Raw genomic sequence first — 16,373 nt, forward strand, 5'->3', positions numbered from 1 at the left:
AACCAATATTGATACATTATGAAAGTCTACTTTATTCATATTTCCTTTTTTATTTTACTTTTTTCTGTTCTAAGATCCCATCCAAGATGTCATATTGCCTTTAGCTGCCATGTCTCCTTAGGCTCCTCTAAGCTGTGGCAGTTCTGATCATTTTAACACTCCTCTATATGACAATTCTTCTCAATAATAACTAAATAAAACAAAGTCAATGGCCAGGGGGAAAAAGGCAGTAAGAACTTTCTTTTACTGAGCTTCATATATACAGTCATGTGAAGTAAAATTGGTATTCCATTAAAAAAGCAGCTAGTTCAGCCCTGCTGGCATGACTCAGTGATTCAGCATCAACCTATGAACCAAGAGGTTATAGTTCCATTCCCGGTCACAGCACATGCTGGATTGCAGATTCGATCTCCATCATGCAGGAGGCAGCCAATCAATGATTCTTTCTCATCAATGATATTTCTCTCTCTCTCTCTCTCTCCCTCTCCCTTCCTCTCTGAAATCAGTAACTTTTTTAAAGCTAGTTCAGCATGCAACTCCTACAATTGCACAGCTTCTTTTCCTTGAGTTAACCATAAGATTTGGTATTTAGTAAAAGTGCTTTGCAAGTACTTTCCATTTCATCACAAAAAATATTTTCTAAAGTGTAATCAAATATTGAGACATTATAAAACTAGTGTTATTGGTTCATTAAGAAATTAAAATGTAACTGGCATTTACATTTTAATTTCAAGTGCAAAGTGATAGACTAAACTTGTACAGTTTAGTGCCACTACCTTAATTCCTGCTAAGATATCAGCAAGTTTACCTACCATTAAGACTGCAAATGTCAATATAGTAAATAATGCTTTATTATATTAGGAAAATAGTTTTGACCTAGAGGACTCCCAGAAAGAGTATGGAGAACCACCAGGGGACAAGAATATATACTTTGAGAACCACTGTAATAGCTGATACATTACTTGTATGATTAAAAAAAGATGTTTGCCCGACCAGCACGGCTCAGTAGTTGAGCACCTATCCATGAACCAGGAGGTCACAGTTCAATTCCCTGAACAGGTTATGGGCTTGATCTCCCTTCCTCTATGAAATCAAATATATATATATATGTATTTTAAAGAAGGTAATGTTTTAATAAATATTCCCTCAAACAAGTGTTTAAATAAATACACACATATACTTGGAGATACACTCAACATACAATGAATGATAGTATAATAAATACACCACAAGTAAATAACAAATAATTACCAACTACCTATCATAAGCTAGGCCCTGAGCTAGATGCATTCTATAATACATTTGCTTTCTTGGGTAACTTACAGAAGCCCATAGACTAGAATAATTATTTTTTAAATGAAAAAATTATTCATCCTAAAATCTCCAGATTTAATTTAAAAATTAGGCCTACATGACTACAAAAAAAAAGTCTTAAAATGCTCCAAAGCACAAGATAGCATGGTAAATTCTATTTTAAGCACTATGCCATGAAGCTAAAACAGGCATGCTCACATTCAGAAACCCAAATACAAAATGAACTTATTTGGCTGTGTCCTGCCAGAACCCCATAAAAAGCCTACATTCCATCTCTCCTCAACCCAACAACCTTTACCTGTAACAGTTTTCATTCCTATTTTTAAGTAAAACTCCAGTATTAAGACTATAGAGGTTACACTAAATGCAGCAACTATTTTTAAAATTGATATAACTATCAGAACAAGAATTTTTAGACATACATTGGTAAATTCTAGAAGTAAACCTCTATAAACATACACATAAAATATTTACACTGTTGTAAAGAGTAAGACCAGCTCTCCAGCTCGGCCATATGGCTCAATGGTTGAGCATCAGCCCATGAACCAAGAGGTTACTGGTTCAATTCCTGGTCAGGGCACATGCCTGGATTGCAGGCTCAATACCCAATGGGGGGTGTATAGGAGTCAGCCGATTGATGTTTCTCTCTTTCCCTCTCCCATCCCCTTTCTCTCTAAAAATCAATAAAAACACATCTGAAAAGAAAAGACCAGTGCTCTGTTTGACAGAACATAAAATTGGAATGGTACAGAGATTAGCATGGCCCCTGCACAAGGATGACACGCAAAGTTATGAAGCATTCCATATATTCTTCATCCACTATCAATAATAAATATATTTCTCATTGAAAAAAAAAAAAGGGAATAAGACCATCTCATTTGGGCGATGTCATGGAAAGATCTTCAGTGTATGTCAATAAGCAAAAAAAGCTATAGATAGTATGATCCCATTTATGTTTTCAGAAAATGTTTACGTATAAGTACACTCATTTAATAAATACTGATTTCCTTCTATGCACTTAATTTGTTATGGATATAGACATATACACACACAATGTTATAAGTATTATACAGATGTACATGATTAAATGCCCATAAAGAAAAGTGAATAGCTCATATACAAAAGACTATATATTACACTAGGGATCCAGTGTACACATTTGTGCACCTTGAAAGGAACTGTGGGCCATGAGGCTGCAGTGGGCACAGGGGTGGGTCTCAGCCTGTTCTCCATGCCCCTGCCTAGCATTACCATCGTGGCCTCACTCCCGCTGCTACCGCTCTTATGGGACCCTCAGGAGCAGGGGGAGGTGGAAAAGCCCTCAAGGGCAATTGGAGCTGGCAGCCACTGCTCACACCCACTGATGGCACCAAGCCATCAGGACCAGCGCGAGCGAAGAATTTTCAGTAACCACCAGAGGCTCGCCCTGATGATAGCGACCGATACCCTGTCTTGGTCTGGTGCCCCCACTCACCTGCTCCCTCATCCCTGCCACTTGCCATGTCCCCCATACACACGCCCCCGGTGGTCAGCGCACATCATAGCAACCGGATGTTCAGTTGTTCCACCATTCGGTCTATTTGCATATTAACCTTTTATTATATAGGAGGATGTCTCCATTTATAAGAACTTCCTGAATTAGGTAAATCTACAGAGACAGAATGTAATAGCTGTCTGAAGGTGAGTTGAGTTGTGGGAAATAGGAGTGATAGCTGAAGGGTACATGATTTGGGGGTTAAGAAAAATATTCTAAAATTGTGATAATGGTTCCACAACTTGTAAATATGTTAAAAACCATTTTGGGGGGGGGGGGGTTAATACTGTATGAATGCATTATATGTATGCATATAAGCATAACCAATGGACACAGACACCAGGGAGGTGAGGGCATGAGGGGGGTGGTGATTTGGGAGACAATGGAGAGATAAGGACACATATGTAATACCTTAATCAATAAAGGAAAAAAAAAAGTGATGCAACAAAAAAGTCAATCAAAAGGGCCACATCCACTTGAAGTTACCCTCAAATAAACCCAGGAGCCTAGGGGGAAAAACCCCCCAAAACATTTGGCCCTAACCAGTTTGGCTCAATGGGTAGAGCGTCAGCCTGTGGACCAAAGGGTCCTGGGTTCGACTGAGGTCAAGGGCACATACCTCGGTTGCAGGATCCTCTCAGGCTGGGCTCTGGTCAGGGCATGTACAGAAGGCAACCAATCGTGTTTCTGTCACATCAGTATCTGTCTTTCCCCTCTCTTCCACTCTCTCTAAAAATGAAAAGATATCCTCAGGTAAGGATTGAAAAAAAAAACACAAAACACCATTTGCCCGGTGAGTGTGGCTCAGTGATTGGGCATCGATCTATGAACCAGGAGGTCACAGACCGATTCCAGGGTTATGGGCTCGATCCCCAGCAGGGTCTGTGCAGGAAGCACCCAATCAATGATTCCTTCTCATCATTGTTGTTTCTCTCTCTTTCTCATCCTTACTTTCTGAAATAGATAAAAAACATATTCTTTAAAAAATTAACGCTATTTACTGCTATATCACTGCAATAAGAAAAGTATTCTTTTATTATTTATATAAGGCAAAGATATATAAATAAATCTACAATAGTCTTTCATAAAGTATTATTGATTTAAAAAAAAGCGTAAAGATATATAACCCTATCTCAGAACATTTACAATTTAGACTGACAAATAGACATGTGCATTAGCCCTCTCACTAACAAATATCTTGAATATAATTTGATCATTTGATAAATATATCTTAAGCACCTACTGTGTCCACAGGGAAGGGGGAACAGATGGGTGAGAATGAAACGGTATAGAAAACAGAATACTGGTTCAACAAAAAGAAGCAAACTAACAGCTCTGGCTTTAAGTTAAGGACTTTACTATACAGTAAGGGAGACAAAACATACAAAGTAGATTGGGGTCAGTCTATAGAAAATCTTTAATACGAAAATGAGAGCTAAAACTTTAATCCTGTTTTTGATGGAAAACCACTGGAATGACAGGATGAAAGGAGTGTTTTGGGAAAATTAACCTGGCAAGTGGGGAACTGAAAGCAGAGAATAGCGGGAAGGATAAGAAAGAAATGAAGTTTTTAAAAATAAGAACATTTGTTAATAGTCGTGTTAGTGATATTTCAAATTTACTAATTAATGTTCAAAGTGTTTTTGTTTGCTTGACCTAAGGTTAAGAAGAAAAGGAAAAAAGGTGGTTCCTTAACTTTGATGAACTTTAGAAGTTCATAGCAAAGAATGAAGTTTACCAGAAGATTCTAAGGAGTGAAGGGATTTGGGGAACTATGGTATCTTTTCATGTGATATCATTGAAACCAAGAATAGAGGGAAATAAAAAACAAGGGAAGTTCCATAATTTTTAACATGAAAAGGGAAGTACAGTAACAAACATTTTGTAGCAAGAGTAGTAAAAAGTGCATGGCAATTAGTACCACTATAAAATTAACTTGAGGCCCAGTGCATAAAATTCGTGCACTGGAGGGGTTTCCCTCAGCCCCACCTGCACCCTCTCACAATACAGGACCACTGGCTCCTAACTGCTCTCCTACCTGCCTGCCTGCCTGATCACCCATATTCACTCTGTCTGCCTGCCTCATCACTTCTAACTGCTCGCATGCCTGCCTGATTGCTCCCAACCACCTCTGCCTCAGCCCCTACCACCGCAGCTTCGTCCAGAAGGACATCCGGAACGACGACTGAAAGGTGGTTTGGCTGTCTGGTCTAATTACCGTGTTTCCCCGAAAATAAGACATCCTCTGAAAATAAGACCTAGCGCATGGAAAGATAAGATACCCCCTGAAAATAAGACCTAGCGCAACTTTGGGAGAAAAAATTAATATAAGACACTATCTTATTTTCGGGGAAACAGGGTAGCATATCACGCTATTATTATAAAGAGGCCCAATGCACGAAGTTCATGCAAGGGGCTCAGCCCTGGCAACCCCGTTGTCTGACGATTGGTGGGCTGTCTGGTCTAATTAGCATATTATACTTTTATTATTATAGAAAGTAAAGGAAAGCTAAACACTTTTATATTTATCACCTATTTTTTTTTAAATCCTAATGATAGCCGAAACCGGTTTGGCTCAGTGGTAGAGCGTCTGTCTGCAGACTGAAAGGTCCCAGGTTCAAATACCTTGGTTGAGGGCACATCCCCAATAGGGGGTGTGCAGGAGGCAACTGGTCGATGTTTCTCTTTTGACATTTTTAGCTCTCTATCCCTCTCCCTTCCTCTCTGTAAAAAAATCAATAAAATATATATATTTTTAAAAACCCTAATGATAAAATTTGTTACATAAATTTAAGTTTAGGTGGGGACCAAATTTGACAACAAATTTAGAGTATGTTCAATTTCACACTCTTAATTTCACCAACTGTTCCTTCTATAATGCTGTATTTTTCAGATATTGCACAAATAATCTTAATTCACATATACATTTATTAATTCCTTTAACCCATAAAGGTTCCTTTGTAAAATAGAAAAATGTTTTTTTCCCCCTTTTTTTTTATTATTATTTGTGTACATATCTTACCATTGCCCCCCTCTCCCATACATACCCTCCCTCCCCAGTTCTGTGTCCATTGGTTGTACTTATATGCATGTATACAAGTCCTTCGGTTGATCTATTATCTCCCCCAGATCTCCCTACCCTCCCCACTGTAATTTGACAGTCTGCTTGTTGCTTTACTGACTTTATATCTATCTTTTGGTTCATTGGTTTATAATGTTCTTTATTATCCATAAAAGAGTGAGGTCATGTGGTGTTTCTCTTTCATTGACTGGCTTAAGAAAAATGTTTTCATTGCCTATATAACCTTTCTCTGAAGTAGGTACCTCCTAGAAATTATGGTACCTACCAATCTAATACTGTAGCAACACTTCTCTGAGATTAAAAATGTAAGGCAAATTCTCATTTTCAATTTCTCTAGATTAATGTTCAGCAATGCTTTTTTAAATGCCACTAAAAACAGATGAGCACCTAAAAACAAGACACAAGCCGAAACTGGTTTGGCTCAGTGGATAGAGCGTTGGCCTGCGGACTGAAGGGTCCCAGGTTCGATTCCAGTCAAGAGCATGTACCTTGGTTGCGGGCACATCCCCAGTGGGGGATGTGCAGGAGGCAGCTGATCGATGTTTCTCTCTCATCGATGTTTCTAACTCTCTATCCCTCTCTCTTCCTCTCTGTAAAAAAATCAATAAAATATATTTTTAAAAAATAAATAAAAATAAAAACAAGACACAAAATCTTGCAATATCTGATTAAGATATAATTTCCCAAAATCAAACATACTTGAAAATAAGTTATATATACTATTTCATAATCAATTTCATACTTTATTGAATGTTCTGATTCAGAAAAAATGTTCGCTTATATTTATAAAATACCTGCCATCATTTAATAATTTTATGATAGATTCATAGAAACAAAAAGGTATAGACAATGAACAAGGAATTACTTATTTCACTCCCACTTCTTCTACTCAAAATACCATCTGCACTGCTCCCGAAAGCACCAAAAGGTCTGTCATATTAATATATTGAGTTAGAATGAAACATTTGCAAACTTTTATATCAGGTTATTTGTCAAGACAGTTTAAATAGCAAGAAAGTAGAAATAATTTAATTGTCCAAAGATAAAAGATTAGCTGAATAAAATAGAAAGATAGGCATGAAAACAGCAGATTACAAAACAAGAGTAGTGTGTTATTATTTGTGATGAATATACCAACACATATGCTCACAGAGAGAAAAAATAACTGGATAACCCAGATGTTGACCATGATATTTTTAAGTGCTGGAATTACAGATGTTGTTTTTTTTTCTGCCTACTTTTTTCACTATTCCCTGAACTTTTCCCAAGCAAAATGGTATTTCTAAAAATTAATATTTATGATTCCATAAATATTAACTCCAAAATCTTCCTTGCAAAAAAACAAACAAAACAAAAACAAAACAAATCACATCCCAAATTACCCTGGACAAAGAGCAAGAGGGAAAAGTATCAGCCACAACATAACTAGAATTCTTAGTAAGCAAGGCATCAGGACTGATATGGCACCTATAAGGCAGTCTACAGTACAACATTTTGAAATCACAAGCCCTAGGTTCAAGGTTCCTGCCACTTTTATTTGTATGACCTTGGGCTAGTCACTTACCCTTTCTGGGCTCACTTTATCGACGAAAGAGAGATATTACCTGCCTTTCCTACCTCAAAGAACTGTTAGAAAGATCAAATGAGATAATGTGACACATTATGACCTGCAAAGCACCACATAAGATTATTCAAGCATATATTATAAAAACCACAAGGTGCTTAATGCCAGAGCAGAATACTTCAGAAAACACTACAACCAATTATATGAAGTAATGAGCCAGGGGTTTTGTTTGTTGATAAAGGCCACATCTAAAAAAAAAAAAAAAAAAAGGTACATCTTATCATAAACACACCAGTTTTTCAGAAACTTAAAATATTTCTTCCCAGTTCCCACTACAATCATGAGCTTTTTTTTTTTTTTTTTTTTTTTTTTAATCCCTAGCTACCAGCAGAAAAGGGTACGAATTACACTGAACTCAAAAGTCTCAGCAAGAACCATGGAGCAGCATGTTGATGGGAGTTCACTAGGAGAAACCCAAGGTTAATCAGCTATGGACTCACCACTAAACACCACAGCAATCAACAGGGATTACAAGAGACTCTTTGAAGAGAAATACAATACAATCACCCAGGAGGAAACCGTGGAAGAAAAGACAGTATTTCAAAACAATTACATTAAATACTTAAAAACTAAAGTGTTCTATAAATTGTTCTTAAGTAATGTTCAGAAAAATGGTGACCTAAAACAAAAGCCATCTAAATGTGGCTCTTGACAAAAGCAAGTTATGGAGATTCAAATCAAATCCATGAATAAATTGTCAGACTTACTTGCTCCTATATGAAATAAAAGCAGGCAAATTACACCACAAAATATCAAAATTAAGTGGCTATCTCTTGAAAATGAAGAGGCAAAATATGACAACAGGGTTTACTGTCATGCTTATAATACTTATTAAAATATGATTTTAAATGTATGGTTTGTCTTCCCATTGAATTCCACCATTTACTCCACTAAAATGATGATGAATTTCTTCCTTACCACTGTTCCTGTTAGCTAAAATGGCAATATAACTTGACATGAATTTTCATGCAAAAAACATAATTTTTAAAAAAATTACTTTAAGGGATACATGAAGCTGTCAGATTAACTTTCAATATCAGCTAGCCATCACACCCTCCTGCTTTTATGTTCTTAAAGATAATAAAATGCTCACTCTCTACATTCTCACAAATGTCACTTATGGGTATTCCCCTTAAACATTTCACAAATGTGCATAGAGAACTCTTTTTTTTTTTTTTTTAATATATTTTTATTGATTTTTTTACAGAGAGGAAAGGAGAGAGATAGAGAGCTAGAAACATCGATGAGAGAAACATCGACCAGCCGCCTCCTGCACATCCCCCACCAGGGATGTGCCCGCAACCAAGGTACATGCCCTTGACCGGAATCGAAGCCGGGACCTTTCAGTCCGCAGACCGATGCTCTACCACTGAGCCAAACCGGTTTCGGCAGAGAACTCTTTTTGATATGCAGGACGCACAATCCAATTTTTATCTGCAGTATCTGTAAGTGTTGCCGTTTGCACCAGATCTACAGGGGATACAGATTTATCCATTTTTAACATCTGATCTTTGCAGATTTGTTATAAATCTAAAAGGACTCATAAAAATGGGCCACGAAGAAAATAATTATTAAATGCAAATCCACAGCAAAATGAAATGTGGGCTATAAATTAAGATAAAAGTCACTGCATTTACTCAAAGCTTCACAGATGGAAATCCATTGGAAGTACTGTATTTTCACATAAAACTTTGAAAAATCTGGGTTTTTCTTAATTCTTACTCTGACTCTTCCTACCTTATTAGAAGTAAATACTATTTACCTCCACAAATCAGAAAATGCAATTTCCAAAAGGAGTATCACTGCACAAAACATTATATAAATAAATGCATTCTAAAATAACTATGATAGGCATTACTAAGATCATCTCCCCCCCTGCAAAAATAATAGCAAATATAACCACAATCATGTATTAAGAAGATTAATACAGCTATCACAGCAAAGCAATTAATCACAGCTCCTCAAAGTATTGGGCACACACAATAACAGACCAGTATGTCAAAACAGTTATAACTGGAAAAAAAAATTGTACAAGAGGACCATAAAAGTAGAAAACAACTCCTCTGAAAAAAACTCAAGTAGATTTTGGAGAGGGTAAGAAAATGAGATCAATTTTAGAAAAAAAATGTTTCCCCCGCAAGTGTTTTTGCATTTATCTGATACAGGCTCATTTTTTTGTAAAGAGAAACTTCACCTAACAAGACTCACACTAGGGATCTGATCCATCTATCCCCAAAGGCACTCTTCTTAAAATGAGAAAGAACAAAGGAGGAAATCTCCCAGCATGTGCTTTCCATACCAGTTTCTTTGGACACCATCAGGAGTGACAATATAGCAGCACAAGCTTTTCAGCTCTCCTCTGTGGTCCATGCACAACAGAACTGATTAGCCACATTCAAAGGGGCTCCTCACAAAATAAGTACTAGAAAGCAAAGAGCACATCGTGACTATGTTTTAAGAGTAAAACTACAGAAAACATGAACTAAAGTTTTGCACTCTTTAGCTCAAGAGTTAATTACCTCCAAACATTCAAATTCCTGAGGCGTTTTCATTTTCAAATAGTTTCAAACTGGAGGAAAAAATGAAACTAACCCTTATAGACCTGCTGTCTCATCATTTGCAATCAGAAGTATACTTCACCAGAAGTGACACTCAAAGACAGTGCCTGAATATTCAAATTTGGGAATGTTAACATCGAAAAATTATTGGGGGGGGTGGGGGGGGGGAGACGATCCTTCAATCTTTCAGCGAAGCTTGTTGTCGTTTCATTATAACGCAGAGGAAAAAAAATTTTTTAATGATCTTTATTACTTATAAAGAGAGGACACCACCCCCCCCCCAAAGATTTACAACTGTATAATCTCCATTGATAGAGATGTCAGTTCTCTGGGTCAGGATAGAACCAGCTGCTTGGACCACAGAGACGGGAGGGAATATCGCGTTCGGAGCCTCGGAAATAACACGCGTTAGTTAAAAACTGCTCGCTGCCGCACCAAAGCGACCCAAGCGGAGCCCCATTTGTCACAATCGAATCAGAAGGGCTCCATCCCCCTCCCCCAGCTGCCTGTGCAGTGGTCTGTTTGCTTGGGTAAAGAAGCCATCATCAGGTAAAGGAGACTGGGGTGGGAGGAAAAGCCCGAAAGAGGGTTTCCCCCCCCTCCCCTCCCATCCCATCCCATCCCGCGAGGCGTGAGAGCCATCGCTACAGTTGAGAGGAACGGGGGAACGTTCTATTTATGGGGGGTTGAAGTGCACGACCAGGGGAGAATCGCGTTCAAATCAACATGGCCAGCAAGATGTCCCTACAAACAAAAGGCAACAGGGGAATATAAACACGAACCGTTCACCTCCATCAGCTGCTAGAGCATCGCCATCATGGTGTGTGTGCAGACACCCCCCCGCCCCCCAAAGCCTCCTCGCACCCTCCGCACCAGCCGGAGGAGGAGGAGGAGGAGGAGGAGGAGAGAGAGGTGCTGCCCAACCGCCGCTTCCCAATGGGAGGGAGGCTTCTTCCCCCCGCACCCCCCATTCCCCGGGTGCCCACAATCAGAAGAGTAACGTCCCGCCCAGGCAGACTCCCCCGCGGCCCCGCAGCCGAACCCCGACGCCGCCCCGGGGTTCACCAAACTTTACCGGAGCTGCTCCCGCACCCCGCCCGCCGCCCGGACCGCGCCGCCCGCCGCCCGCCGCCGGCCCGCAGCCTCCTGACAGGCCGGCCGGCGGCGGGGACAGCCGAGCGCCCGGGGCGGGGGCGGCGGGGGCGGCGGGCGCCGCGGAGGGGCGGGGCGGCCGGAGCCAAGTTCCCGGGGGTCTGGGGAGAGCGCCTGACAGGAGCCCGGACGGCAGGGAGGAAAGAGGAAGCGGCCGCGGGAGCTCTTCCAATCCCCCTGCACCGACACCCTTACCCCGGCCCCCGCACCCCCGGGAGGGCGGGGAGGCTGGCCGGACCGGGAGGAGACCCGGCCTCGGGGGTGGCCGCAGCCCGCACCTCCGACTCCCGATCTCTTCCCCCGCCGCCCCCGCCAGGGGCGCCCACAACAATAACACGCCGGCGACGACCCGTCAGCGCCCCCGAGGCACCCGGGGCCCGCGGCCCGCCGCTGTCGGGCCCCCTTCGCCGGGGCCCGGCACGCCTCTCCCCCCCTACAACTCCAGACCCCGGTGGAGGCAGGCCCGAGCGGCCCCCCAGGGCCGGACCCATCCCCCCGGACGGCGGCGGCGCCGTCTCCGCAGCCCAATATTAGAAGTGAATTCGAGCTGCGCTTTACCTTTAGTTCCGCACTGTCCGCCATCTTGCGTCTGTCAGCGCAGGCGCACTGGACCTCGCCGGGGCCGCGGCTGGACCCGCCCTCCCGGCCCGCCTGGCCCCGCCCCGGCCCGGCCCGGTCCCGCCCCGCCGCCTCCCCGCCCACCCGCGGCCCCGCCCAGCTCCCCGGAGCTCGGAGCCCCGCCCTGAGCACGCACAGCTACGTAAGGGCCACGCACATTTAAATAATGGCGCCAAGCGGGCAGGTTTGACAGTTACTCCCCCTGTGGGCCCCCTCCCCCCGGGCCAGCGCCCCCAGGGACCGACCACCGCTAGAGGGCTGCTGGCCGGAGTCCGGCCCTCCGAGGCCTGCGGAGCCCTCTGCAAAGCCTCCACAGCTACATCCCAGGAGACAATCCTGCCCTCCTCCCCCCAACCAGCACCTGCCACCTGCCAGGGTACCCTGGGCTTAAAGATAACAATCCCTTCCGTTTAGACAGCACTTACCGTATTTTTCGGACCATAAGACGAAAAGACCATAAGACACTTCTGGGGGGGAAAAAGCCCCTGCGTCTTATGGTCCAAATATAGCCTACACATATACTGTAAAAAAAAAGTTTTTTTACTTGCCCGGCTCTGTGTGGTCTCTGTGTGCTTGCCCGGCTCTAAAATGGTTCTAAATGCTGCTGTTTACAGGGTTGATTACATGTGTTTATGACTGTGATGTTGGGTTTTAATGCACATAAAATATTTTAGGACACTATTTGTTTCAGAATCTTTTTTTCTTCATTTCCCTTCTCTAAAAACTGGTGCGTCTTATGGTCCGGTGCGTCTTATGGTCCGAAAAATACGGTAATTGATGAAACCTTTCCAGGTTTATTAGCTCAGATCCTCCTCAGGACAACCCATGGAGGTAGGCGGAGAAGAGATTACAATTCCCCTGGTGTAGGCATATGTATTCAGAAATGAAGCTCAGAGAGGAAAAGTTCCCAAGGTGCGGGACACGCCCCACATTGGGGGGGGGGGCAATTTGATTTTAAGGGGGGCAATTTGAGAACGAGTTAACAGTCAATTTTTTGCATTTTTAAAACAATTTCTTAGTGATTTTTTCACTCAGTATTTTAACGATCCTTTTGTTCTTTTATTTTTCTCTTTCATGGATGCCATATGTCTTGGGGAGCTTCTTCAGACCAAGTTATTGGCCTTTAAGGCTTCCTCCACGTGAATAAGCATTCACTTTTTTGAGTAATAAGAATTCTATGTCGGGGGAGAGGGGAGAAGGGCATCAGGATTTTAGTGCTGCTTAGGTGAGGAGGCATGGCCAAAAAAAGGTTGGGAATCATTGGTCCAACAAGCACTTAAGAGGGATGGATGGGTTAAGACGAAATTCTGAAGACATTCATTATCTACTACTTTGTTTTATCAAGAACTACTTATCTGTGCAGGCCCCATTTCTAAGGGTTCTGTATACATTGGGAAATTACAACAAAGTCCCTGCCCAACTGTAGGTTTCTAACGGGGGGGGGGGGGGGGGGGGGGGCAGGGAGGAGCAAGCAAGTGAACCAATAAAGATACTACAACTGGTGATCTGTCCCAGAAAAGAGCAAATGGACCAGTGAGAGAAAAAGGGGGACATGTATCTCATCCTGGGAGGGCTTTCTCCACTAAATTAACATTTAGGTAGACAATAAAAGAATTATTTCCACCTTTTCCTCTTCTAAATGCCCCTATACCTCCTCCACAGCCTCTATTTTTTGCTTCTCAACTTTGTCTCTTACCTCATACGAAGAAAGCAAAACAAGACTCTTCTCGCTATCAAAACTACCATAGAAAGTTGAGGTTACTATGAACTGCCCTATTTCTCTGCTATTTTCACTGCATAAATTCTCGAAAGGTTTTTCAAGTTCTCTCTACAGTGTTTGTTCCCACTTCCTCACTTCATATCCACTCCTCGGCCTACTCTGACCCAGTTTTGACTTCCCTCATCAAGGTCACTTACGGAGATCACTGAGGATCTCCACGTTTCCGAAGCCAATTGCCAATTCTCAATTCTGTCTGACTGACCCCTCAGCAGAACTACACACAAGCAGCTTCCTTTTAAAACGCTTTTCCCCCTGAACTTCCCTCAGTGTGTCACTGTTGGGGTTTTCCTATTCCCTCACTGGGTCTGTTATAGAATAGTATGAAGCTAGGGAAATTCCAGGACAAGTGAGATAGGGAGACTGTGACAGATGGTTTAAACAGCAATATGCAGCCACCTAGTAAACCCAGGATCTTCCCTTAACCAAGGGCACATGAATAAATGGTTTGCATTTATCTCTAACCAGAGAGTAAATAGATTAAATCACGTTACTCAGGCAGGCAGGTAACAGAAATCCAATAAAATACCATTTGCCAACCATACCCAAGGACAGACAAATTAAGAAAGTAAGTCTCATTATGGTACATCAGGATAAAGCTAACCCTAACTCTGACCCCCTCCTGTCCAAAAAGTATTTATACTAAGGACAGGTGACCAAGGGCTCCTCAGTCACATAGTGGACTTATACGGCGTTACCAAGGTACTTAAGACTGGCCGAGCATAAAATCAAACAGAGGGAGACAAACATTAAATGCACGAATCACACACGGTGGGTTCCAGAACGCGGCAAGCCGCCCGGAGATCCACGCTGACAGACACACACTCAGGATTCGGTTGCAGCTGCAGCTCGGCGTCGGTCGAGGCCTCGAGGTTCAGGGCTCACCTCGGAGAGCTCAGTGGAGCTCCGGCAGAGCTTCGGGCAGGAGAAGGGGAGCGGGCGTCTCTGGTCGACGCCTCTAACCTTGCTTCTTTTATAGCCATTCCTGGGCGTTCCTCCATTCTCTTAGGTGTCACCAATGGGTCTTCAGTGTGTCTTATCAGTGGGTCTCAGGCTTGTAACGGTTCTGGGACCAGGTGGGAGTTGCGAGGGAGTTCCCACAGTTGCTAGGGTGTTCTCCCAGTTACTGGGGCGTTCACCTGCTACTAGGGCATTCACACAGTGACTAGGTATACTATTCACTCTTAAATATAACAGATTAATATATTAGGTATTGAATTATATAATGCTAAATGTTAAACACACTTCACACAATTATAACTAACACCTCCCCACCATGCACCTATCCCCTAACCTTTAAGGGACCCCATGGGACTTGCACCCAGGGGAGCAATGGGCAGTAGCAGCTTATCCTGGGCTAACCCCCTGAACCTGTCTCCAAGGCCCCATTTTCCCCCTCTTCTCTGACTTCCCAGTGAGCCAACACAGCCCAGCCAAGGCTCTCCTGCTGCTGCTTCTATGTCCTTCCTAGTTTCACTGCCCTAAGAATGTTTTTGCTGCAGTCAATAAATTCTTGCTTGCTTGTCTTTTAAAGGAAATCTTGCCCTCAAGAAGACAAGAACCGAGGTCTCCTCTGTGTCCTGGTAACACCTCAACTGGCCCACTCCTCACTTTGAGTGTATCTTCAGTAAATCCCACTTTGCTTTCCTTTCATTTTCATTGACCTTAAAATTTTTCCTGCATCAATGAGAAATCAAGATCCCAGCCAGTAACCTGAATCGTTAACAGGTCTTCTGTTCGAGATCCCTGATTTCTCTCCTTTGACTCAGTCTTTAAATGTTGCTGTGTTCCAAGGCTCAGTCCTCGCTTCCTTTTTTTTCTCTGTTTTACTCTCAGGTGATGTCATCCAAACTTCTTGACACTAAGTCTCTAAACTGATGCTTTTCACATTTTTGTCCTGCATAGACATCTCCACCAAAACCAAGGTTCACAAATCCAATTAACTGCTTAATCTACTTTATGTCTCACTGTCATCTTATACCACCTGTGTCAAACACAAGGCCCTCGGGCCAAATCCAGCCCTCCAGGCCTTGCAATGTGACCCGCACCGCGCTGTCATCACTGCACTCCGCTGTCAGTTTATGACATTGTCAGTTTATGACTGTTCAGTAAACCATTCGGCCCGCGATTTAGGCTGGATTTTAGATTTTGGCCCCTTCTCTGATTGAGTTCGACACCCCTATCTTATACTCTTGTCAAAGAAAGCCTTGATCCCAGCCAGCGTGGCTCAATGGTGGAGCTTTGGCCTTATGAATTAGGAGATCATGGTTTGATTCCTGGTCAGGGTACATGCTCGGGGTTTCGGGCTCAATCCCCAGTGGGTGCCTGCAGGAGACAGCCAATCAATGGGTTCTCTCTCATCATTGATGTTTCTATCCCTCTTTCCCTCTCATTTTCTCTCTGAAATCAATAAAATATCTGAGAGAGAGAGAGAGAGAGAGAGAGAGAGAGAGAGAGAGAGAGAGAGAGAGAGAGAGAGATTTTACCCCCAGTCCTTCTTTCCCAGTATTCTCAGTGGATGGCAGCATCATCCATCCAGTTGTTCAAATAAAAAAATCTGGGAATCAACCTTGGTTCCTTTCTTTCATTCACTTCCCACATCCAATCCATCAGCCAGTCCAGCTGAGTCTGCCTAGAAAACCTACACCAAGCCTGCCCCATTTCCCTGAATCTCCACTACCTTCAGGCTACTCAACTGGTAACTTCTGTGGCCT

At 42.6% G+C, this 16,373-nt stretch overlaps 1 protein-coding gene across 4 annotated transcripts in view; it reads right to left on the bottom strand.

The window, feature by feature from the left end:
• Positions 1-11,907, bottom strand: part of PIAS1 (protein inhibitor of activated STAT 1) — a 103,323-nt gene extending 91,416 nt beyond the window's left edge. For 2 of the 4 annotated variants that reach the window (XM_084886959.1, XM_084886957.1), the window contains exons 1-2: positions 11,823-11,907; positions 3,468-3,577 (exon numbers count right to left, since the gene is read on the bottom strand). Coding sequence is in view for 2 of the 4 variants with exons in the window: in XM_084886958.1 (XP_084743084.1) it covers positions 11,823-11,846 (24 nt within the window). In the remaining 2 variants the exon portion in view is untranslated. The remainder of the gene's footprint in view (positions 1-3,467; positions 3,578-11,822) is intronic. The other 2 variants (XM_084886958.1, XM_084886956.1) reach the window with 1 other exon arrangement.
• Positions 11,908-16,373: the final 4,466 nt, after the last annotated feature.

This window comes from Pipistrellus hanaki (assembly GCF_964339955.1).
Source record: "Pipistrellus hanaki genome assembly, chromosome: 1".
Classification (NCBI taxonomy): Eukaryota; Metazoa; Chordata; class Mammalia; order Chiroptera; family Vespertilionidae; genus Pipistrellus; species Pipistrellus hanaki.